Below are 26,876 nucleotides of genomic sequence, written 5' to 3' on the forward strand. Positions count from 1 at the left end.
CTTTTTAGCCTTGACCCAGGATTGGAGTTTCTGCATGGCTGTCAGGACATAATGGAGGTATGAAATCAGATGGCTAACAGGAAGGTGGACGTGGGGAAGACAATTGTATCTTAGAAGCAATTATAAAGACTTTGTCTTTTATTAGGATTGAGTTGCAAAGCCATTGGAAGGCTTTGTTTGGAGGAAGGAAGGCTGACACAGGTTTTTAAACTTACCCTGGCTGTTATGTTAAAAATAGAAGAGCAAGATGAAAGTAAGACCAATCAGAGGCCAGTACAAGATCTGCATAAGGGATGACAGTGGCTTGGACAAGGATGTAATAGAAATGTGCTTGTGTGTTTAGTCACTTAGTCGTGTCCAACTCTTTGCAACCCCATGGATTGTAACCCACCAGGCTCCTCTGTCCATGGGATTTCCCAGGCAAAAATACTGGAGTGGATAGCCATTCCCTTCTCCAGTGATCTTCCTGACCCAGAGATCAAACCTGGGTCTCCTACATTGCAGGTGGTTTCTTTACCATCTGAGCCACCAGAGAAGCTCAGTAAGAAGATTTCATCAAAGATGAGAAGTGGTCAGATTCTTGACATTTATTTTAGAGAATGTACAATCAACAAGGTTTTTTTGTTTATTTGTTTTTTACTGATTATCTGATCAGTACAAGGAGAAGAAGGAATCAAGATTGATTCCAAGGTTTTTGGCTAGAGCAACTATAGGAATGAATTTGCCACTTGCTAAGATGGTAAAAACAGCAAGAGGAATAAGACTTTGGGGATTGGGTTGAAGATCAGGAGTTGAGTTTTAGACATCAGGAGTTTAGATGAATAGTTTAGATCAGGAGTTTAGATGACTAGTTAACATTTGAATGGAGATGTCAGATAGACAGTTGAATATATGAGACCCAACCTCAAGAGAGACATCTAGATGCAGACATAAATTTGTAAGTCTTCAGCATATACTGTGCTTAAAGCTATGAGATTGGGTGTGATATTTAGGCAGTGTTTTTAGAAAGAGAAGAGGTCTAAGTACTGAAGCTGTGAGCATTTCAACTTTAAGAGATTGGAATGATGAGAAGAACTAGCCAAGATAGTAGTAGCCAGGTAGGTAGGAGTCCAGCTCACGTGCATCTGTGCATTTGCACAGTACACACACACAGGCCACACGCAAGTTTTTGCACATGCATACGTGCACACAACATATCCTATATGAAGACAGAATGATCAGGGGTACCAGCTACTTTTCTTTATGGATTACTTGCAGGAAAATTTAATTTCTCTACTTGTAGGAAAAATTAATTGGGAAACCAGGTGATTAAATAAGGTAGCTTGATGGGTGTGGAATCAGAACAAGGTGTGTGTGTGTGGTGGGGGGTGGTCTTTGGGTCACCTCACTGGCGATTGTAATTAAGCTGTGATAACCCAAAACGCCGCCCTCACTTTGGAGCATACATGCTTCTTGGACAACATATTCCTGACTGGTGTCATAGCACCATTTCCCTTGGACGTGGCTTTAAAACAGATGGCCAAAGTTTTCCCAAAGGAGCTGCTTTTTCTAAGCTTCCACCCCTCCAGGAGGCATATTCTTTCCTTAGATATGTTAATGTACCTCATCTTGTTTCCATTAAGTCTTGTCCTCAGAGTTATACTTTGGGGGGTGGGGGGCGTGTCACTATTTCCTAAAATACGGACCTTCTACCTAGAAAAATATGTACATAAACTCTCAAAATTTTGTGTACAGTTTTACAAGTCCATGAATCCAGCTGAAGAACTCCTACTTGAAGTTGACCTTTCTGTTTTGTTGGCTTGTGGAAGGTAAACTTATTCCTTTCTTTGAAAGCCCCCTTTATTGTTGTCTCCTGTACCACTTACTACTTACAAAGCTGGTCTTATGAGCTACACCATAGGATTTTTATGTGACATTATTTAATAATGAAGTAGTCCTGGCACTTCAGTGAGTGAAATCTTTTGTCCGAAGAAGGAGGTAGACTGTCATACCATATGCCTTCAAAAGGACTCAGTGAAGTTCTAGTGTGTGCGTATACAATAACACAAATGTGCAAGGCTCATGCTCACCAGTTCTGAAATTCAGCCTTTAGTAAGTGGTGTGTGAATCTTACTATAAAATGCTGCTGCCTAAACATTTAAGAATATATATATATATATATATATATATAATTAAAGTTTGGAGGAAACAGAGGAAGATTGAAAATATTTGCTTAAAAGGTGAAAAAAAAAAGCTGTCCAGAATATTAAGAGCAACACCCATCTGAACTTCACAGAAAGTGTCATGAGAGTGCCAGTGATTAGAACTGATCAGGTATTTGGCTGTCCTTTTCAACCAGAAGATGGATTTGAACCAGATTACTACATCCATGGTTTAGTTTTGAAGAGAGAGGGGGGAAAATAAAGTCAATTATTTGTCTCTTTGTTCAAAGGCCTTTTTTGTATTGTAGATCCCTGAAAAGCTGGTGGAGAAGCCAGCCTTTCACATCCATTAAGGTTAGCTCTGAAACTGTTGAATTTGATCTCTTCCATTTGCCATCTGGATACAGTAGAGAAAAAGCTATTCTGCATTGGGTTGCTGGACACCATCCAGAAAATAATATGTCAGGGGCATCAAAGGCTTGAGGCACTTGGTCCAGTCTGTCTAATGATCACAGGCAGGGTCTGCTCTCCAGTTTTGTAGTATGTTTTATTTTTGCAGTGACAATATATATCCCAGTAAAATAGATCACAAGGATTACTGCCAACTTGTCAAAGCTTGGATTCTTCCATCATACACTTCAAAAAAAGCGGCCAGATTTTAATTGGGCAAAGCTTGACTCCCCAAACTGAGGAAGCTTCATCTCATCACAACCTGTACCCTTTCTTAAGGAGAGCACTTAATACAAGGAGGATTTTAATTCCTAAGATTGTTTCATCTCACATCCAAATGCCATATTTTTAAAATCTCCTTAAAACTGACCTCATTTAAAGTTGTATTCCTTACCCTCTTTATAAGTGGGCCCAGTATCTGGACAGCTAATGACCAAGCTGGCAGCTTTCCAGGATTCTGACAACCACATCTCATTATTCACACCAACTGGAGCCAATTGTGGCTGGATTTTTTTTTTTTTTCCGTTCTATTCTGTTATTTAAAAATGTGGATAGGAAGCAACAGCAAGCAATGGCATGTCATTTGGTATCCTCTGGGATTGGGAGGAGCCTTGCATAATAGGTCCTGTAATATCAGGGGCATATGGCTGTGTTTTAAGGTAGCTGGAGGCCATCTAACTCTAAGCTCTGATAAAGCAAGATTAGTTTGGGTCTTTGCAAATTGTATTTAGGGATTAATTTATAGTTTCTGCAATAGGTATAATCATAGGGCAGTTGCTGTTCTGTCTCTTATGCTGGTAGGGGGTAGCAGGAAGAGTTGCCAAGCCCTAATCATGGACATTACTTTTCTTTGTGGACAGGAATGGTTGCCAAGCAACTCCCAAGTCTCCCATGCTGACCTCGGAAGCTGGAGAAACCCTGGCTGGGTTCTGGCCAGCTTACTGAAAGGGGTGTCATGGACAGTAGCACTCTGGTTGCATGCCTTGTTCAGGTTATCCAGTAGATGGTGGTGGTGGTTTAGTCGCTAAGTCATGTCTGTACTTGGGACCCCATGGACTGTAGCCTGTGAGGCTCATCTGTCCATGGGATCCACCAGGCAAGAATATCGGAGTGGGTCGCCCTTTCCTTCTCCAGGGGATCTTCCCAACCCAGGAATCGAATCTGGATCTCCTGCAGTGCAGGCAGATTCTTTACTGAGCTATTATTCTGCTCCAAAATGGTACCGTCCACACTCTCATTGTTTAGGACTTTATTCTCAGAATCTTCCTGTTCTTTTCCATTTAGATACTGCATTGAAAACAACAAATACTTCTCCTCCATGAAGAAACACAAGTGAAATCTCCAAACCATACATCAAGCAAAGCAGCATTATCCCCACTAAGCTCTGTGCACATGCTCACAGCTTCTGTTTGGTTACTACCAGGATAGACTGGGGGCTTCCCTGGTGGTTCAGTGGGTAAAGAATCCGCATACAATGGAGGAGACCCAGGAGACTCGGGTTCGATCCCTGTGTCGGGAAGATTCCCCAAAGAATGAATATGGCAACCCACTCCAGTATTCTTGCCTGGAGAATGGACAGAGGAGCCTGGCAGGCTACAATCCAAAGGATCGCAAGAGTCAGATATGACTAAGCACGCACACACTCATGCAGGCTGGACTAACCCTTTCTGTAGTTGGCGAGTTGTTTTTTCTATAGTTTTTACCTGCTCTCAGATCCCCTCCCTGGCTTAAAAATAAAGGGAAGGCGGTGATGTCAAGTCATTATTAGAGTTAGACTTCCTGGCCCAGCCACCTCCTTCCCAGGGGACTTACCCTCTCCTCTCTGTGCCTTAGTCACCTTACCTGTGAAATGGGACTAGTTGTAGCACCTACTGTTTTGTTATAGGTTTGTTCCAACAGTTGAGCAGCAATGTGAAGAAAGAGCCTGGCATACCACAGTGCTCAATATAAATTTGCTACTGTTGTTATTATTTGATGTACTTTAATACGAATGGATTTCATTATTTTCACTTCAACCAAATATTTAGCATTTTGAGCCCTTTATTATTCATTGAACATGAAAAAGATTTTGAGTTCTGCTAAAAGAATTTCAGGGATGCGCAAGCAGGAAAGATTGGAGCAAGGGCGGTCCTTCAGATCACACTATTGCCCTGCTGGCTCTGAAGCTGCAGCGGAACACAGTGAGTTGGAGGAGCTGAGTGGCCCCATCGCTTATATTAAGTCCCTATAGCTGGGGGCTTGTCCTGGGGCTCAGCGGGAAAGAATCTGCCTGCAATGCAGGAGTCACAGGTTCAGGCCCTTTGCTGGGAAGGACCCCTGGAGGACGAAATGGCAACCCACTCCAGTGTTCTTGCCTGGAAGATTCCATGGACAAAGGAGCCTGGCGGGCTATAGTCCATAGGGTTGCAAAGAGCCAGACACAGCTGAAGCAGCTTAGCATGCATGCTCAGCTCACTGGAAGATAAGCTCCAGAAATGCAGGGATTACATCTTTTCCTTCACCTTTGTTTTACCAGTGTCTAGAACTGAGCCTGATCTCAGCTCAGCCCCTCACAGACTCCTATGATTTTTTTTTTTTATATATACTTATTTATTTGGCTGTGTTGGGTCCCAGCTGCAGCACTCAGGATCTTCCACTGCATGTGGGATCTTAGTTCCCTGACTTGGGATCAAACCCAAGTCCCCTGCATTGCAAGGGGATTCTTAACCACTGGACCACCAGGGAGTCCCTCTTTAAAAGATATTTATTTACTTTTGTCCTTTAAAAAAATTTTTATTTAGTGACATTATCTGTTTGGACCCCTTCTTAGTTTTAAAGAATCCCCTCTGTGTGAGTTTTGCTGGGTATGGTGGCCTATGAGAATTAAACTACTGTTTTATCATCAATTTAGCATGGGCCTGATACCCTAAAGTGTAGCTCTGATAAACTTGATTAGGCCAGAGACTCTTTACCTAAACCCAGACCCAAATGTTGGGATGTGAATTACCAGCAGCCTGAGATAGAGGGTGCAAGAGATCAACCTGACCTCTTAATAAGGGAAGAGGGGAGTCTAGGGAGCCTGGCTCCAGGCAGGCTCATAGGGATGGCAGAAAGGGCAGGATTCACCTGATAACAAACAGGACCCAGGCGTGGTCCTTGAAACTGATGAATTCAATAAGCCATTCTTTGACCCAAGTGGGGAGCAAGAGAAGGAGAAGAAGGGAGTCTCGTCCTTCAGTGAGCTTTATCTGTCACAGAAGAACAAAGGTAAAAACAGCTGCTGTGGCGTAGGACCCCGTTTAGCAAGTAAGAATGGAAAATCGGGAGCCAACAGACAAAATTGGAGATACCAGGTAGACAGAAATACAAGCAACACAGTGTAGTTTTGTGGAAATCAAGGAGAGGGTTTTGAAGTATGATAATAAAGAGTGTCAGCTGTTAGATTCAAAGAGGTCTTTGAGGAACAACCAGGCAGATGAGGCTGTTGGAGTGAAGGATTAAGGAACCATTATTGATTTAGAAAAGCTGTAGTAACTTGGTGGTTGAGAAACCAGTTTATGGGGCGTTAAGAGTGGTGGTGGCAAGTACAAGGTTCTCATGGTGATTTTGGGGAAGAGTAGAAAAGGAAGAAATAACTCCATATAGGGCTAGACCTCTTTCTGTACTTCTACACAATGGGAAAGAATGTAGAAAGAGGTAAGATTTAAGATGGAAGAAAGCAAAAGAAAACTTGATGGAGAAATATTCTTAACACAAGAAGGTATAAAATCGGTAGCACCGTGGGAAAAGATTAATCTTAGATTTTCCTCTCTAAAACAGAAGAGGAAAGAAGATGGTTATCTAATGGAAATATTTGGCAGTACAGAGTAGGGAAGCTGATGCTACATACTGAACTCAGTAAAAATGGACTAGAGTCATCTAATAAGAGGGGAGTTCCTGGGTCTTAAGTAGACTAGAGATTTTAAATTAGCTATAAATAAAATGGACCAGTGAATTGCTAGGCATGGCACAATAGTCGTTGAGCTACAGAATTCTCAAGGGCAGGGATCAGGTATAGCTCTTGTATCCCCACTGATACAAGAACACAGTGTTTGTACCACGGTTAGTCCTCAATAAGTATTTGAATGGATAGGTGGAAGGATGGGTGGATGGATGGATAAACGGATGGGAAAAAGGAAAGAAGAAAGGAAGGGAGGAAGGAAGGAAGGAAAGCAGGTTGGTGGATGGTCTGTTACCTACATGTGCGTATTGAAAGTTTATTTTAATTGAATTAAACTATTCTTGACCCTAAATGAGGGCCTAGGTGAAATCAAGTATAGTCATTAGACTAAGCCCTTAACAGTTTGCAGTTTGGAAACAGGACTTAATATATGACACCTTTTGTCTAAACCCTCAGTTTTTGTTCACTTTCCTTAGGATGAGGGATGGCAGTGGTATTTTGGCAATGCTGGCGGATTGAGTCGTTAGATCTAGCACATGTTATTCTGCTGCTTATAGCTTCTGGCCCAGGTTCAGAAATGTCATTTTGGGGCCCCTATTTGCAATTTCAGGGTCCCCCAAAGAACCTGTACCTTCCTGCTTTTGCCTCCTCATCTGAGTTACTAAATTCTGGTAACTTAGATAATTCAGATGTCCTTACTTAAAGCTGAATGACTGGCTTGTGTGTGAGACTTGGAACCCATGTTAGGAATTCTGTATCAGATGTAATAAGTGAAGATCCAGATTTCAGATTTAATGGCTTGTTTTACAAGTAAAAAGTAAAAGATGTAAGGGAAAGGACGGCAAGGACAGACAGTGCTTGAAAAAGAAAAGGAAAAAGACTTCTAGTCTTTTATTTTTCTAAGAGAAGAAACTGGTGATGACACTCTCCTTTAGTCAGTAATTATAGTTGGAGCACCTGTGGTATACAGAAGCATGAGACTAGTAAAGTGTAACTTTTTCACTGGGAAGACTGTTTTATTATCCTTTATTTAAAAAATAGCATGGGCTTGTTTATATTTTAAATCAGTGAACTGATATTCCAAATCAGTTGTTTCCTAGTGAGGGGAAGTTGAAATAATTCTGATACTAAAAGATACATTCTGCTCAACTTGCCAGTTAATGTCAGGAGTTTGCTGTTTCATTACCACCAGGGACACTGGTAGGACCAAAGCATTTTCCTCCAGGTTGCTTTTGGTTGTTTGGAAATGTCACAGTGGAAGCCCTGGCCCCTTGAACCAGAGCAACAGCAGGTGAGCAAAGGAGGAACTGGATTTCAAAATATTTTGTTTTAAGAGGTTATTTGTTATGTTGAAGTCATCACACAACATCTGATGTTGATTTTGAGATTGTTAATGTATCCTTTTTAAGCATTCAGATTAAAAAACATAAACACATTTCCACTCAGTTTTCCCATAAATCCCATCCCCTCACTCAACTCAAAACATCCTGACCTGCAGTGTTCTGTTGTGCTTCTGCCCTTGCTGGATTAGGCGTGCTCCTGGGTTCCTTGGGGGCGGGGCAAGGGCGGGGGCCAGGGGGTTGGGGGTGGGAGCAGTGCACGCTGTGCTTGTCTTCCAGAAAAAGGAAATAGTGCTGTATTGTAGGGTAGACACACTCTACCTAAGGGCAGAACTAGTCAAAAGTCAAATTGAGTTTACACTACAAGCTCTTTGTATACTTGCAAATTGCAAATTGCCTTCCAACTGTACCTAGTTAAAATAAAATCAGGAAATTATCACATAAAATCCATCCTGAACCTTAAAGTAAGATTGCTTACATTTTGAGCAGAGTTGAACAACTTTATCAAGGGTTCGTAAAAATAGTTTTTTCAGCACATTTTATTCTAATAGTGTGTTGTTGTAGATTCAGCTAAGATTGAAATACAGGGACTTCCTTGGCAGTCCAGAGGTTAAGACTTCTCCTTCCAGTGCAGGGGGTGCAGGTTCGATTCCTGGTCAAGGAGTGAAGATCCCATATGCCCTGGGGCCAGAAAACAGAAACAAGAATGTAACAAATTAAAGAATCAAAAAAATCTTACAAAGATTGCCATACATTAAGAATTTGGAAAGGTGTTCTGATAGTTGTAGGTGCTGTTGATAAAAGATGCAAAGGTAACCCGGCACAGGATAGTTTGAAAATGTCCTTCTAGTCTTGTGAACATCCTTCCCTCATTCTCTTCCCTGGGGATGCTGAGTAAGATAAGACCAGGCTTCCAGCTCCTGCACTGTGGAAGTGTCATACGGTTAGTATGCATTTCTACCTCACTTATGTACATATATTAAACCTCCGCTCTGTTGATGTTAAGAATGTTAAGAAACATGGATCTTGCCCATGAGAATGTCACTGGCTGGTGAGGGTAGCAGACTTGCTGGAAAAGTAAATTACAGCCCAATCAAATGCTGTACCAGAGGGAGAACAAAGCATTGTGGGTACTTAAAGGAGCAAGTAACCCAACCTAAACCTAGGGAAGCTGGGGAAGACTTCATAAATGTGGTGACAACTGAACTGAGTCTTAAAAGATAAACTGAAATTTGGCAGGTGAAAGGCACACCAGGCAGAGAGAAGTGAATGTGCAGAGGGTTCAATTTTGGAAAGAATATGGCTTCTTCAGGTAACTAAAAGAAGTAGACAATTCATGGAGTAAGGCAGTGAGGAAAAAAAAGGCTGAAAAAATACACTTAACTTCTTAAGTCTTCTTGAGTCTTCTTACCTCATCAGTGCTGGTGGGATAGGAACCAGCAAAATTGCTAGAAACACAAGAGAACTTGCAAAATACTTTGTTATGTAATTCTTCTAATAGGTCATTGGGCTATTTATTCTCCAACAGTGCTTTTTAAAAAAAAATTGTTATCAAGATGGAAAATAAAAAAAGAAAATCATCTATATATTATACTTTGGTATAACTCAACTGATGACATTTCAATAGCATCATTTTTACACAGCTGGGGTTCTGCCTGTCCTCACAAAACAGCTTTGTTTTACTTGGTACATACGTTCCTCACTCTTCATTATTTGATGGTTACGACACAAACATCTGCAGTTACTTTCAAAATAACTATGATTATTTAATAGTAATATAAAAAATAAGTTGGTGTTATTTTTCACAAAAATGTCCAAGAACTGAGGCAAGCGCTGGTGTCGTTTGTGGTACCAAGTATTTCATCATTAATCATTATTCAGTATATAGTAATTTGTCATCTAAGTAGTTGAAAAATAAGGTACTACTTTCAAGATGTACTTTCAAGCCATCTGATTGAAACTGTTGAAGATGGGAATATTCTGTTACTTACACTAATTATTTTACTAATATTTAGTCATAAAACAGAATTATGTGCAACAAAAAAAAATTTCCAGTTGAAGAGGAAAGGGTCTCAAAAATGCCAAGGGAAATTGTATTTAAAATCATTACAATTTGAATGTGAGTGCTGCTGTGTGGTGAAGTTGTTGAAAATTTTTCATTTTTGACTCAAAGTATGTTTATAAAAATAGAATATGCTCATACAGATACATAAACTATGTAAAAATAGTCAGATTTGGAAATTTATTGGAAAACAGTGTTTACTTCAAAAGGGACATGATAAATATTCATTGATGAATAAAGGGAGGTTTTTGGAATTGAAAATCAAACTAAAATATGAAGGAGAATAATTATTTTGGTTTCTATTTTACAACTTGATCAGCACCAAAATGCACAAATTCCAAATAAAGTAATTGGAATCAGAGAAATGAAACTATGATACTGCATTACTTTATAAATGAGATAAATGTTTCTTCAGCTTAGTCAATGATAAATGATGAGACAATTTAAAGCAGAATGAAAAAATGTCATCAATTTGTATAAACAATCAGAAAAAACAAGTCTCCCTTAATTAAAGAAATATTCTTGAATTTCATTAGGCACAATGAGACAACTGACTAAGGAATGCAGAGTTATTTTGTACATGTATACACACACAGTGAGTGCAAATCAGAACTATGACATTTCCATTAAACATAAATAGAAAATTGAATGTGGGGTGGTGAAGTTTTAGAGGAAGGGCTAAAAACTCAACTGTGAAAAATTCTAAGGTTTATTAACAAGAGTGGGGCTTCTCTGATGGCTCAGTGGTAAAGAATCTGCCTGCAATACAGGAGATGTGAGTTCGATTTCTGGGTCAGGAAGATTCTTCTGGAGAAGGAAACGGCTACTCACTCCAGTATTCTTGCCTGGGAAATCCCATGGACAGAGGAACCTGGCGGGCTACGGTCCATGCGGTTGCAGAAAAGTCAGACACGCATTAATAAGTTTAAAGAATTGGAAACTCTGAAATGACCTCTATGCTGACACTTCTTTGACAACAGAGCCTCTGGATCTGCATAAGTTGCCAGATTTTTCAAAACTTTTATATAAGAGGCTCAACAATGTGACAAGCAGGAAACTCTGGCATGCTGAAAATATGTTGGATTATTTGTTCTTCAGCATTATGGGCTATCATTGATAACTTCCTGAGATCTTTCAAATATAAAGAGGGATGGTGAATTAATGATCAGCTGACACTGGTTTCCAAATGTGAATTTTACCCTTCCCCCCCCCAAGTTTATTTCATATAAAGCTTTATAAGAATTCTTTCTAGGAAATTCCCTAGTGGTTCAATGGTTAGGGCTCCACATTTTCACTGCTGAAGCCCAGGTTCAACCCCCGGTTGGGGAACTAAGATCCCACAAGCCACATGGCACAGCCAAAAAAAAAAATCTTTCTAAAGAGCTTCAAAGAAAGATTATAGATGTGTTTTCTTAGTTTTTAAGAGAAATAGTTCACTGTTTATTATCTAAGAAAACCTGTATCTCAAAATGATTTGGGCTGAGGTCATTATGCCAAAAAATAATCTCTAAGGTTTCAAAGAAAAAAAAGCCCTTTCAGGGGAGAACAGCAGTGTTTCTTATTGTTATTCAGTCGCCAAGTCATGTCTGATTCTTTGCAACCCCATGAACTGTAGCACACCAGGCTTCCCTGTCCTTCACTATCTCCCTGAGTTTCCTCAAACTCACGTCCATTGAGTCAGTGATGCCATCTATCCATCTCATCCTCTTTTTCCTTTCTCCTCTTGCCCTCAATCTTTCCAGCATCAGGGTCTTTTCCAAAGAGTTGGCTGTTTGCATCAGGTGGCCAAAATATTGGAGCTCCAGCTTCAGCATCAGTCCTTCCAATGGATATTCAGGGTTGATTTCCTTTAGGATTGATTAGTTTGATCTCCTTGTTGTCCAAGGGACTCTCCAAAGTCTTCTCCAGCACCACAGTTCTAAAGCACCAAATCTTCAGCCCTCAGCCTTCTTTATAGCCCAACTCTCACATCCATACAAGACTACTGGGAAAACCATAGCTTTGACTATATGGACCTTTGTTTGCAACATGACGTCTCTACTTTTTTTACATGCTGTCTAGGTTTGTCATAGCTTTTCTTCAAATAGTACATATCATACTGCTTCATCAGAAGAGGTGCACAATCAATATTTTTTGGACCAGAGGAAATGGTATTTGCTAAGAGTAAGTTTACATTTTCTGAGTTATTATAGTGTGAGGAAATTTCAGATCTGCTGTTTAAATGGACAGAATAAATGGAGCAAAGCTAACTATATACAGTAATTTTGTAGAAGCAATGCAGATATGATCCTAGACCTTTGATTTTTCCCAAAACAAAGTAACAGCAACTCATTACATCCCTGTCATTGATCTTAGCTATTTGTTTATTTGATGTAGGCTGGATGGGATCACCAACTCAATGGACATGGGTTTGGGTAGACTGTGGGAGTTGGTGATGGACAGGGAGGCCTGGCGTGCTGTGATTCATGGGATCGCAAAGAGTCGGACACGACTGAGCGACTGAACTGAACCTAATAAAAATGCTTCCTGACCTCAGCACCACTACCTGCGTATGTGTGGTTGTGGTCTGGCCAGTCACGATAGCCAATGCAGAATGCTTGTGTTCTAGTCTGCCTGGCCCCAGCATGGGCTTGGGCAGCTCTGGAGAAGAAGCTCAGTGTCCTAACAGACTGGCCCTGAAAGACTCATCCTATTAGTTTACCACATTATCCAAGTGTATTATTCTTTAAGGCTGTGTTAACTGTGTCACAAACCAGATGGCTTAAAACAACAGAAATGTATCGTGTCACATGCCTGGTGGCTCAGAGTCTGAAATCAAGGTGTCAGCAGGGCCATGCTGTTCTGCAGGGGCTTTAGGGAAGAATCCTTCCTGGACTCTTTTCTAGATTCTGGTGACTTGTTGCAAACACGGGTGTTTCTTGACTAGCAGCTACATCACTGCCATCTCTGTCTCCTTTGGTGCATGACCTTTCCCCTCTGTATCTTTATGTGTTGTCTCCTCTCCTTATAAGGACAGTAGTCATTGGATTTATGTCCGACTCTGATCTGGTATGACCTCATCTTAGTTAATTACATCTGCAAAGACCCTACTTCCCTGTAAGGTCACATTCTGAAGTTCTAGATAGAATGAATTTGGTGGAGGGGCATACTCAACCCACTACACCCAGCAATGGAAATTCTCTAAATTTAATCTGACCTAGAATAATATCAGCTGGCATATAAATATTTTGTACATTTGGGTTTTAAATTATAGATCCTGAAGATTGCTCTTGTGGTTTTAATTGAATACAATATTGGCTCTGATGCTAAGGATGATTAATGAAAAATAGCATGTTATAAAATATTAACTATAAATCATTAACCTGGAGTTTCTAATGAGACTTCTCAGTTGCTTAATTAGGGTTCATTCAGGGAGCTACTTGCCCCTGCCAGGTCTGTTATCTGTATGTGTGTGAAGTCAGATTATGAAGGATTTTATACACTAACTTGAGGGGTTTAGACTTAACTCTGTAGAAAAGGACAAACCAGTGGAGAGTCACTTTTAAAAAGATAGTTCAGATAGTGATATGGTGGATATAGATGCTAGATAGAAGCCACTGAAACAGCACAGGTGAAGTGATTGGAGATTAGACTGTTGATGGAGAGGGAGTAGTGAAATTGTGTTGGAAACTGTCCCTGAAGATTTAGCAATTGGTTAGGTAATGTTAATAATAACAGCTGATTTTTTCCAGCTTAAGATATATTTGACATATTGTATGTTTAAGGTGAACAACAAGATGGTTTGTTACCCATATTATTGTGAAGTGGTTACTGCAATGAAGTTAGTTAACACATCCATCACCTCATGTAATTTTATGTATATAAATGCAGTGAGCACATTTAAGATCAGTCATTGCTAATATTTATTGAGTACTTTCTTTGTGCCAGGCACTTTCCTAAGCACTTTTTATTTACTCATATATTTAATTCTTATAATAACCCTATGAAGTAGTATTAATACCATTAAAATGTTGGTTCAGAGGAAGAAACTGAGTCACAAATATTGGGTCGGTTGGCCAAAAAAGTTCATTAGGGTTTTTCTATACACTGTTTCAGAAAAACCCAGATGAACTTTTTGGTCAACCCAATACTCACCAAAGATTACGTATCTAGCGATTGAAGGAGTCAGGATTTTAACCCACAGAATCTGGTGAAGGAAACGAAAGAATCTGGTGGCTGCTACCTTTGGGAGACTGAGTGGATGGTTCTGTCATTAGCCACGATTGAAAATACAGAAGAGCAGGTTTGTGGGCAGTTTACTGGAAGATTATGAGCCAGTAGATTTAATTTTGGATATCATATTAAGTTTGAAGAGCTGCTGGTGGGAAAGCCTAATGAATATACCTTGTAAATAGTTGATACTAAGTACTAGAAATAATATTTGGTATTTGAATTCATCTTTTCTCAAAAAGAGTACTGTGTTTTAGTACATACATTATGTAGCTGTGGTAAAACATGACAAATTGATGACACCGTCTCTCAGCTCTAAAAAACTAAATGAGTGCCTTCGTTGGGGCGAAAAGTCTTTGTGGGTATATTCCTATGTCCTCTTTACATGGTTAGGTAAGTAAATATCTTACCCAGAACTTTATGACATTTTTCAGCCAAACAGACAGAGGAAAGGAATTCATTCATTATGATTTGTACCCAGTGATCACAAGTGAATTTAATTCATTACAAACTCCCCTTATACCCTCACCCTTTGCTCCACACATTCCACCAAATACACCCCTGCCTTGCTGTAACCGCGGGGTATTCCAGTTCAAACCCAGCTGTTTATGGGAACTGCTTTTGTTGAAATCATTAAAGAAAGAAAGGCCTGTGAATTCTCCTTCCGAAGCACCGCCTGTTTTCTGTGTCATTTCAGTCTCATTAATCAGCGTGGCCGCAAGGTAGACGTTGCGCTGTGTATTTTACTGTCCCCAGCACAGCAGCTCCTGCGTCTCTGCCCCCAGGCCGACGCACTGGGGAGAAAGAGAGAGGGAAACCATCAATCTTGCCAGTTGCACATGTCAGCAGTGATTCCTTCCCCCTTCCTGTTGGCTGTCTCTCTCACCACCTGTGTTTAGAATTAGCACCGAAGCTGCTGCCCAGATGAATAAGAACCACTGTCCCTGTCACCTGCCCTGTACTGGCCACCACTTCTAAAGGAAAACAAGAAGTACACAGGGCGATTATCTTTACTGTGTGCAGTGCAAGAGAGAGAATCACACATCCCCACAGAAGTTCATTACATGAACATAAAATTACAGCAGATTTGAGGTTGTACAGTCTAGGAGGTAGCATCATTTATTGAAGCAGAGGGATAAAAGCAAATAATTTATTGAGTGCTTTGTTGTATTCTCATACACTCCTTCTGAAGTATCTACAGAGAGTCTAGTCTCACAGGGAGGCTTGCTGATGGTTCCAGGAGTCCACTCTGTCCTGCAGTGGGTCCCTCCCCTTCATGTGTGTGCCCCAAGTCTCTGGACTAAGTGAAGCATGTATAGCTGAATTTGATCTGCTTCTGTTCAGGCCCTGACTCCACTATTTATTAGATATTCACTGCTCACTGAACCCCTCTGTGCCTCAGTTTCCTCACCTGTAAAACAGAGTTGATAATACTACCTACCTCATAAGGCTTTTTGTAAGGATTAAATGAGATAATGCATTCATAGCTCTTGCTAGAGTATTTGTACATAGTAAGCACACAACAAATATTAGCCATTATTATTATTAACCTCATTGTTCAGATTATCAAACTGAAGTTCAGAGAGATTAAAGAATTTGTACAAAGTGCTGGGATATGTAGAAGCAATTGAACCTGATACAGGACTGTCTGATCCCCAAAATCTGTTTTCTATTACATTATGTTGTTTCTGTTCTAGTTCCATCTTACAAATAACTTCATGTGTGAGCTTAATCAATCACTTCACTTTATTCATGTCTTTATTTCCCATTATGTAAAATGAAAATGATAATACCTGACATTTCTGTTGGTATGAGACTCTTGTAATTATATGTAAATTAATCATCATCAGGCCATATGCAGTAAAACCAGGCATTTATTTTTTTTAATTTGGCTACAAAAAATGTTCATGCCCTTAAAAAGAGTTAAATAAATACAAGAGTGTCAAAAAGGTAATCATTGCGTATTCCCACTCTTTGAGATAACCACTGTTAAGTTAAATGTGTATTCGCCTTCCTTGTCAAAGGCAATGTTACCCCACTCCAGTACTCTTGCTTGGAAAATCCCATGGACGGAGGAGCCTGTTAGGCTGCAGTCCATGGGGTCGCTAAGAGTCGGACACGACTGAGCGACTTCCCTTTCACTTTTCACTTTTATGCATTAGAGAAGGAAATGGCAACCCACTCCAGTGTTCTTGCCTGGAGAATCCCAGGGACGGGGGAGCCTGGTGGGATGCCGTCTATGGGGTCGCACAGAGTCGGACATGACTGAAGTGATTTATCATAGCATATAGAACCTCTGTGGGCTAAGCATTGTTCTCAGGCCTTGAGGAGGGTGCTATTATTACACCCATTTTACAGATGAGAAAGTTCGGTGACTTGCACAAGGAAACACAGCTAGTGTGTAGAGAGCTGGTATTGGATTTGGCCCTTTGACTCCAGAGTTGGGCTTCTTCACCTCCACTCTGTGCTCTTAGTACTTACATTCTTCTTATCCGTTGCATGGTACTCCATCATTTAAAAATAAAACTACTGTTTATTTAGTATGTTCCCTAATGGACATTTAGTTGCTTGTAGTCATTTTGTCATTACTCATATAGGGAATGCCAGGTAGACTTACATTCTAATATGAGTATTTCTGTAGGGCACATTTCTGTATGTTGGATGCGTATATGCATGCTAAATCACTTCAGTCATGTCCAACTCTTAGTGACCCTATGGACTGAAGCCCGCCAGGCTCCTCTGCCCGTGGGATTCTCTAGGAAGGAATACTGGAGTGGGTTGCCATGCCCTCCTCCAGGGGATCTTCCCGATCCAGGGATCAAACCCGTTACTCTTGTGTCTCCTGCATTAGCAGGTGTGTTCTTTACCACTAGCGCCACCTGGGAAGCCCTACTGTTGGATGGTTGGGTGAAAATATTTAAACACTTAAAAATTTGACCTCCATCAATGATCAGGTAACTTCTGGAGAGCTTACTCCCTGCCAGGCACTAAGCACTTTACACTAATAAACTCATCACTAATAAAGTCATCTACCCTGTGAGTCTGGTATATTATTATCCCATTTTGTAGGTGTTTAAGACCGTATCAGTAATAGAGCCAGGACTTAGCCCAGGCAGTGTGGTGCTAAAGCCTACTGCTTAACCATGATAAATAAACAGACAAGTTATCACGGTCCTCATATTTTACTGCTTGAGTTTGTCATTTTTCTAACTTATTCTAAAGTTAACAGAATGAGCCAACAGAAGGGTCTGAACTGAAACAAATACTGTTCAAACAACCCTGGGAATTGTATCAGTCTACAGGTTGGATGATGAGAAAGGGAGCCATGGGTCCTGCAAAATAAGACTTCTTTCACCTAGTAGTATTTAGGATAGTCAAAGAGTTTTTTTGGTGAAATATTTTTATACCAAGAAAATAACTTCAGAATTTTTTTTTCTCTGTTTGTAGTATTGTGTGTATGTGTGTGCTCAGCTGCTCAGTTGTGTCCACCTCTTTGCGATCCCATGGACTGAAGTCTGCCAGGCTCCTCTGTCCGTGGAATTCTCCAGGCAAAAATACTGGAGTGGGTAGCCATTTCCTTCTCCAGGGGATCTTACTGACCCTGGGATCAAACTTGGGTCTCCTGCATTGCAGGCAGATTCTTTACTGTCTGAGTCACTAGGGAACCCTGCAAGATATTCATGCTGTCTCTCAAAGTTTCAGAACACCGAGGTCATGGAGTTCCTTCATTTGTTGGATATAAAAATTTCTGGCATCTTGGTTTCACTTATCCAAGGCCACCAGTGGTTAGTTCAGGTTTTCCTCAACTGACTGAGCTGACCATGAAACCCAGCTACAACTGCCTGAGTTTTGAATTCAGACTCTGTAGGGGTTAGAGGAAGTTAGAGAATTTTTCACACAGGGAAATAGGTAGAAAAGAGCATTCTATACAGTGATAATTTTGTATTCTATCCATTACAATTCTGATATCAAAATCTTAGTGGGATTATTTTCTTGTCAATGTCTGGGCTATACGTGCTTCTTGAATCCCTCCTTGCTAAGTCACTTGAGTCGTGTCTGACTCTTTATGACCCTATGGACTGTAGCCCGCCAGGCTCCTCTGTCCATGGGATGCTCCAGACAAGAATACTGGAGTGGGTTGTCGTGCCCTCCTCCAGGGGATCCGACCCAGGGATTGAACCCGCATCTCATGTCTCCTGCATTGGCAGGTGGGTTCTTTACCACAAGTGCCAGCTGGGAAGCTTCTTGAATCCTGAGCCATAAGGATTTATGAGACTGGGCGTTATCAAGTAAGTTTACCTAATGGTGGAAGGTAGTGTGCTCACTTGGTCTTTTCTCACCAATGTAGGGACTCTAGCCACACCTTCATAATCTGTTGACCATAATTTGCTGAACTTCTGCCTGAAGCCAAAGGGATCCTTGACTGTGGATTAATGCATAAATGCTCAGGGATTTTATTACCTTGAAATGTAGATTATAAGCAAGTGAACTTTTCACATTTTTGTAGTCCATTTGTATGCTCATGTGTGTGTATGTGTTTGTTTATGTGTGTGTATTTCTATGTTTCCAATCAGGTTGGCAGTTTTGGAGAGTAATTATGTAGTAGTTGGCTAGGAATAGTGGTTTTTCAATCTTGGACACACATTAGAATCACCCAGGGAACTTTTAAAAATTCCCTATGCTCATGCCAAATCTCAAACTGATTAAATCAAAATCTCTGAGGATGGGACCCAGGCACTGGTATTTTTCAAATCTTCCAGGTGATCACTGTGTAGACAAGACTGAGAACTGGTAGCTTAAAAAGGTATCTTCTGTCTTTTATTCAAATGTTTTCATTTGTACCTCATTTTATGTAGTTGAAGTGAATTTTAAGACTACATATGAGTGCCCCCAAAGCCCCTCTCAAATGAGGGCATCAGAGTCACCTGGAAGGCTTGTCAAAGCACAGCTTGCATAACTCTTTAAGTTTTCTCCTGGAATAAGCCCACCTTTGGTAGGTCTGGATTGGAGCCCAGGTATCTGCATTCCTAAAAGGTCCCTATTCAGGTGATATTGCAGGTACAGAGACATAGGGTGGGAACCTCTGCTCCAGCGCCTGCCTTCCACCTTCTGAACTTTCTTCTCAACAGTGGCAGCCAGGGCAGCCACCTCCAGGACAGACCATATACGCACAATATCAGTGTTAGGTAAGCTGCTAATGCTGAAGGAAGCTCCCACATGTTGCTCCACCTCCAGTTCAGTTCAGTTCAGTCGCTCAGTTGTGTCCAACTCTTTGTCACCCCATGGGCTGCAGCATGCCAGGCCTCCCTGTCCATTGCCAACTCCCGGAGTTTACTCAAATTTATGTCCATTGAGTCAGTGATGCCATCCAACCATTTCATCCTCTGTCGTCCCCTCCACCTCCAAATAATCGTAAATCTAATCTCAAAAGTCTGTATGCAAGTACAGCCTGCCCTTCCTACCAGATTGCTCCTCTTAAGTGCTTTCTGCTCTGAAGTCAGAGCCACCACTGGGTAGGTAGTTCTTGGGTGTCCCAAAATAGAACTTGGATTTCACTTTCCCACAGAAACAATTTTATGAATGGTGTTTAGGTGCAGCTGAAATACTGTTGTTAAAAACCATCCTTCAGGAGTACTGTGGGTTCAATGAGGCTTCCAGGGGCTGCCTCCCAGGAGTTTAACTGCCTTTGAAAGAATTGAGTTTCTGAGTTTCAGAAAACCAGTTTTCAAACATGAACATAATTTGTTTAGGAACTACCTATAACTGGAACATTCGGTTCATTCTGTGTGTAGTTATTTTGCCCTTTACATGGAGCCAGAGTCAGGGGTAGGAGTGGGAGATTTGTCATTTATTCCACTAACACTTAGTAGATGCTCACAATGTGCCTGGCGCTGCTATGTACTAGGGATATAAAGATGAAAAAGACAGCCCCAGCCCTGGAGAGCTCATATTCTAGGTGGGAAAATATTTACTAAGCAAATAAGAAAATATTTACCAAGTTACCAGGCTGATATGTGCAATAATGAAGAGCTGATGAAAGAAGGATCTGTTCTGCTTGGAGAGAGTGACTGTGTGTGTGTGTGTGTTTGGTAGGGAGAAGGTATATTTAGCAAGTTTAAAATGAGGGAAAGATTGTTTGGCCTTGAAGACTATGGAGGGGTTCTCCAGGCAGAGACGAGGACGAAGGATATCCAGGCTGAGGGAAGAGTCTGAGGGCAGAGGGGAACGAGCAATACAAGAGTGGCAAGTAACCAGGTCAACTTCTCATGGAAGATAATGGAGGACGACGGGGAAAGGGATTAGTGGTCACATAATGTCCGAGCCTTACCCCAGAGGAAGAAAGGAAAAGATGTATACATACAGCTAAGTCTGTGTATGTGGTATTTACATTTTTGTCCCAGCCTTTTTTGTGTGAAAACTCTCTTTTCTGTATATTTTCTGTTACCCTGAGGAGGAATATTTTTTTCAACAACATATTAATATTTCGAAAATATACTGAATCAAGCTGTTTGCAAACCTGTGCTCTAGGAAGCTCCTCATGAGGCTGGCTGGGGTGAAGGCAGAAGAGCCCACCGGGGCTTCTTCACTGACTCTACTGTTGTCTATACACCAAGCTTTTCTTTGGACTTTTCTACATGTTGGGCATATCTAGTAAGAATATTACATTTGAAAATGAGACTCGGGTTCTATCCCTGGGTCAGGAAGATCCCCTGAAGGAGGAAATGGCAACCCACTTCAGTATTCTTGCCTGGAAAATCCCATGGATGGAAGAGCCTGGTGGGCTACAGTCCATAGGGTCACAAAGAATTGAACATGGCCAAGCATACACGCATAAGCCTGTATTTTACCAAAAAAGGCAATGATAAAAAAAAAAAATTCTTGTATCTTTCTAGGCAATGATTTCTCTAACACTTTGAGATCAATGTTCAAATTTTCTTATGGGGAAAAACTAATATTTTCTTAAGCATTTCAGATCATTCTTTATACTTAAAAATTTTTAGTATTCTTGATCTCTTGCCTGTATTTACTGTTCTATTCAATGTAAAAATAAATTATGTAGTGGTGGTTAAGATGTTTATGTCAAGAATTTGACCCTGGCTCATTTGGTTTAGGAAGCAGTATTATTGTTAGAAATTAAAAGTGTTTCTCACTACATATCATGTTATAATTATTTATGTTGTGTTTAGATAATATATTTGAGTCACTCTTCCAATAAAAACTAAAAGGACTTGCCAGATTATTCCATACCTACATAGAAGCTTTGCATTTCAACATAGCTTAGCTTCCCTTGGGTGACAGTGCATTCTCTCCTAGGAGCCAGAGTCCCTAGATTTTATGTTTCATCATCTGATGGGGAGACATTGACTGAGGTACTATTCACTGATGTGTAAGAAAGAAAACAGAAAAGAAAGGCGTGAGGAAAATAAGCCCAAAGATATGCTGAGCTACAAAAGAAACAGCTGCAGGAGAAAAGAATGTGATAAATATGAATACAAAAGCATCAGGTGGTCTGGTGAGCCTAGCTCTGGAGGTCTGGATTCTGGTCCCAGCTGTGCCACCAGCGGTTACCTGGGCCTCTCAGGAAACATCTCCTTCCCTTTCTGAGAAGCACACCTTCCCTTTTGGAGAAGCATGTGTGTGGAGAGGGGAGCTGTGGGTGGGAGTGAAGGTAGTTAAAGTTCAGGCCAACCTTGAAGTCAAGAAGTTCTAACCTGGACGCAGACCAATGAGAAGGTGGGCGAGTCCAGTTCTGAGAGCTGAGATTCAGATCTGACCACCTGCCTGTGATCTTGTGCAGGTTACTTAACCTTCCAGTGTCCTTCCTGGAAAGTAAGGCCAGTAATTCCTGCCTCTGTCACATGCAGTGAAGCCCATGCAAGTGCCAGGGAATCTTTCTGATTGCTCGAGTCCAGCACAAGAATGAAAAATACATCTGTGAAAGCATTCTGCTGTGTGATGGAAGGACAGCACAGTGCGTGGGGTGGGAGACAGATGCACAGCTCTTAAAATTTGGAGGTGGCTTAAAAAAGCTTATAGAAAACTGTTTTAAAAACTCAAGTTTATTCCTTTCAAACTGCTTCCCTGGCCTAACAATATGTGGTAAGTGCTTCTCGTCTGTGCCCTTATGGAACTCGCAGTCTAATGGATTAGTCACTCCTCTTTTTATCTTTTTGATAATGATTTTTTCCTACAGGTTTAATTGCTGGCCTACATATTCCTTCTGGTTTGAAGGTGACAAGACCTGCTTTCTCTTATATTGAATTAATATTTACTATATTGATTCCCAGGTCTGAGCATCTGGTTTCATTTCTAAGCAGAAACGAACCCTTTTTTTTTTTTTTTTTTCTTCCCGATTGGTGCTGAGTCAGCATTTTCTCACCAGACTCCTGGCTCTCTGTGCTTCTGAAAGAAAGCGCTGACTGTGGCAGAACAATGCTGAGCCGTGGCCAAAGAAAGCTTCAGAGAAGCACCTGGATCCTCCCAGCCAGGATGGAAGTGCTATTTTTCTATGCTGGGTCTCCTATGTTTCAGCTCTTAAATCACTAGTTGATGGTAGAGACATTTTCAAGGAAGTGTTGAAAATTATATGCAAGGGGCCTAGATATACGTGATAGGGTGATATACATGATAGAATTGAGAATCCCTAGCAGAGAGCTCCTTAAGCTGTATTTTTTATTTAGCAGAGTAAAGACTTACAAAAAGAGATTTGTAACCTAATTAGTTGATAATGCTGATTCCTTTCTAATCACAGTCTGTGATAACATGCTTTTCATGGAACCAGGTAGACACGATGGTTGTTCCGCCAAGTTTTTGGTCTACCATTGACTATAGTTAAAACAGGTATGATGCATACACAATTGATGCCCCAGCTGGACACAAGCAGGACTTTGTAATAAGAATCTTGAAATCTAGTCAAAGTCTTTGGTTGCCACCTCCATACCAAAGTTGAAAGTGTTTCTAAGCTTGTAGGCAGGCTTTTTTGGATGTATATTATGCACTTGGGAATAAAATCAGAAGCTCTCTTTAGTTGATTAGAAAAATTATCTTTTGCTATAATTAGCAGCTTGGGATTTTTCAACTGCTTTTGGATGCAATCACTGAAGTTATGATAATTACAAATTTGGAATGTGCTCAGTCCCTTATAACAGGAATGATTTGAGCTACATCTGTCAGATTGATAAATTTGTTCTCCCTCTGATTCAAATTCAAACTCCCATCCTCTTTTCTGGAATATATCAAATCTCAGCGCTGAAGCTACCCATTGGTGATACTAATTCTGTTACAAAATGAGCCAAGGCCTGCATTGACTGTAAGTGGCCTTTGTTAAAGAAATACATCTGAAATAAAAATGAAGACCTATTTTGTAAAACGGACCTTCTTTTTAGTCTCTGTGTTGATGCTCCAGCCTGCCTGAGGAGTGAATGCCTGTGGGCTGGTCTTGAAGCTGTTTTCTTTGTGGTTTGCCTCCCATCCACTGGGAAGCCCATGCTCCTTTCATTTTCATTCTTTTCCAGCTCTCCTGCTTTTGAACACAGAACCCCCATCCTCCCACCACCCAAACGCCACATTCCAGCCCCATGATTTCATGGTACCAGGCGTATCTCCCCTGCCATGCCGTCAGGCTGCCTGCTGACTCTTGCAGGGGGAACAGACGGGAACATAAACTCACCACCGAAGAGCAAGACACTCTCTGTATATTTTTAAGGCCAGGAATCCAGTTCTCATTTAGAGCCTGTATTTTCTTAATAGCTCCTTGAAAATTGAACAAACCATTTCTTGTTGCTCTTACTTCTTGATAACATCATTCCCTCTGCCTGGATATATAGAATCACAGAAACTAGAGAATGAAAAAGATGTATTAGATCATGTCTAGTTCGTTCCCACTGGTCACAATTCTTTTTTTCCCACAGTCTGTCCTCTAGTGCTTTTCTCTTCTAGTTTTCTCAAGAATTAGTGTCTCCATTTGTCCTGGGGGATAATTCCTGAACATGGAGGAATTTGTGTGGAAATATTCTTTTTTTTTCCCCAGCTTGATAGTCCTGGTCCTTACAATCTTTTATATGACCATAAACAGTCCCTTTCATCCTAGTTCAAGCGTTTCTGGATGGTATTTTTTTTTTCTTTCCATTTATAAAGTTCAGAGCTTGTTTTTCTGCTTTGCATTGTCTCTTCATCAATCAGTCCCTAAAGCCCATTAATCATTTTTAACCTCACTGAAAGCTCCTTTACTTATTCCCATATCAGGAACCCAGGGCTTACTATGGTCCTAAGGTACTAGAGAAAGCTTCACTGATAGGTACTTATTCTGTGCTAACTCTCTCTCTCCCTTTCTTTTCTTTCTCCCCTTCTTCCTCTCCAGCCCCCACCTCTGTCCCTCAGCCTCAGTTCTCATCTACCAACTATTTTTAAAATAATGTCTCTAAATTATGATTTCAGGAGTTAGTCATTGAGGGCGTCGTGTATGTGTGTGTGTGTACATGTGTATGATTCTAAGTGCAAATCATATTTGTTCTCGGTTACTTAAAAGGTATTTTTCATATTCTCAGAGCCACAAATCTTTTAGGTCTCCTGAGTGCTTGGATCAAGCACAATTCTGGATCGTGGAACTATGATGTAGCATTCTATTTTATAGCTGTCATCTGAAGAATAAAGAGGAAAATAAGCAGACATGGGGAAAATAGACTGTATTTGTAGGATTTTAAATTCTAGGGAATAGGAAAAGGCAAAATTTAAGTAGTCTTAGCACTCACATATCTGAAGTAGATTAGCTCTTAGGAGCTAATATTATATATAAAGTCTGTGGTAAATGTTACATTCTTTTTAAAAAAATTACAGCTTTGTTGATATATATCAACAAATAAATTGTAAGATATTTAAAGTGCACATATACCTTGGTAATCTGATATATATTGTGCAAAGATCCCCCTTTGTGATAATCTGGAGGAGTGGGATGGGGTGGGAGATGGGAAGGAGGCTCATGAGGGAGGGGACGTATGTATAGCTATGGCTGATCCATGTTGATATATGGCAGAAACCAACACAATATTATAATTATTCTTCAAGTAAAAGTAAATAAATTAAGGAAAAAAAGATCCCCCATCAAGCTCATTATTACCACAACCAACACCTTACATATTTGTGTGTATGAGAGGGAGAACATTTAAGTTCTACTCGGTTAGGAAATTTCAATTATACAACACAGTGTTATCAACTATAGTCATCATGTTCTGCATTAATTCTCTTTTGCTATATGGTTTTCAAGGTTGGAGGACCCAGTATTATAAAGATGTTGGTTCTCCCCAAAGCAATCTATGGACTCAATGTAATCCTAATCAAAAATCCCAACAGGTTTTTTTTCTCTTGGAACTTGACAAGATGACTCTAAAATGCATTGAGAAGTGTAAAAGACCAAGGGTGAGTTGGATACTACTGAAGAATAAGGCAGAAAGACTTGCTCCACCAGGTCCCAAGACTTATTAAAAAGACAACTGTAATAGTGTGGAAATAGACAAAGGGACCGGTGAACCAATGAGACCGAATAGAAAGACCAGGTACAGACTCAGACATATAGAGATATTTGATTTATGCTGAAGTGGAATTCTACAGCAGTGGGGAAAGACAATCTTTGCAATAAATGGTGCTAGAATAATTAGGTATCCACATAGGGAAAAATTAAAAGGAGAGAAAATAAAGCAGATGCTTGTCTCACACCATATGTAGAAATCTCCAAATTGATACAGGCTTAAATGTGAAAGATAAAACCTTAAAGCATGCACATACATACATGTTTTATATATGTATACACATATCTTCATAAACTTGGAATTTTGGAAGATTTGTTCTATGACATAAAAATCTGTAATCAAGATTACATATTTGGTAAAATTAGGAACATCTCTTTTATCAAAAGATAACAAAAAAGCAAATAGCCACAAAAGGAGAGAATATATTGGCCACACATGTAACTAACAAAATAGTAGGATCCAGACTATACAAAAATTCTTAAATCAATAAAAACATTTTCCAACTTCAGAAAAATAGGCAAAATAACCTGAATAGGCTCTCCACAGGGGAGAGCAATATGGTTCTTAAAATAGCAATAACCATAAGAGTTCTCAGCTTCTCTAATAAATAATCAAAGAAATGCAATTAAACTGTAATGAGATTCTACCTTATATCACCAGTTAGCTAAAATTAAAACTACTGGCAAAGTGTTGGTGAGGGTGTGGACCAACAGGAATTGGTGGTAGAAGCTGCACACTTAGGGACAGTTCAGCACACTGTAGTACAATTGAAAATACATATGCATACCTTGAAGAACTGACTCACTAGAAAAGACCCTTGATGCTGGGAAAGATTGAAGGCGGGAGGAGAAGGGGATGACAGAGGATGAGATGGTTGGATGGCATCACTGACTCGATGGACATGAGTTTGAGCAAGCTCCAGGAGGTGGTGATGGACAGGGAAGCCTGGCGTGCTGCAGTCCATGGGGTCGCAAAAAGAGTCCAACACAACTGAGCGACTGAACTGAACTGAATGCATACCTTGAATTGAAGTGAAGTGAAAGTCGCTCAGTCGTGTCTGACTCTTTGCGACCCCGTGGACTATAGAGTCCATGGAATTCTCCAGGCCAGAATACTGGAGTTGGGTAGCCTTTCCCTTCTCCAGGGGATCTTCCCAATCCAGGGATCGAACCCAGTCTCCTGCACTGCAGACAGATTCTTTACTGGCTAAACCATATGACCCAGCAGTTC

At 40.5% G+C, this 26,876-nt stretch overlaps 1 protein-coding gene across 6 annotated transcripts in view; it reads left to right on the forward strand.

Moving 5' to 3' along the window:
• Window positions 1-26,876, forward strand: part of WARS2 (tryptophanyl tRNA synthetase 2, mitochondrial) — a 94,712-nt gene that overhangs the window by 15,675 nt on the left and 52,161 nt on the right. Inside the window, exon 2 of one of the 6 annotated variants that reach the window (XM_044944485.2) lies at window positions 1,735-1,808. The exons of 3 other annotated variants lie outside the window; for them this stretch is intronic. Coding sequence is in view for 2 of the 3 variants with exons in the window: in XM_044944483.2 (XP_044800418.2) it covers window positions 5,736-5,837 (102 nt within the window). In the remaining variant the exon portion in view is untranslated. Of the gene's footprint in view, window positions 1-1,734; window positions 1,809-5,391; window positions 5,838-7,083; window positions 7,802-26,876 lie in introns of those variants that run through there. 2 more of the 6 variants (XM_044944483.2, XM_044944484.2) reach the window with 2 other exon arrangements.

Source organism: Bubalus bubalis, chromosome 6 (assembly GCF_019923935.1).
Source record: "Bubalus bubalis isolate 160015118507 breed Murrah chromosome 6, NDDB_SH_1, whole genome shotgun sequence".
NCBI lineage: Eukaryota > Metazoa > Chordata > Mammalia > Artiodactyla > Bovidae > Bubalus > Bubalus bubalis.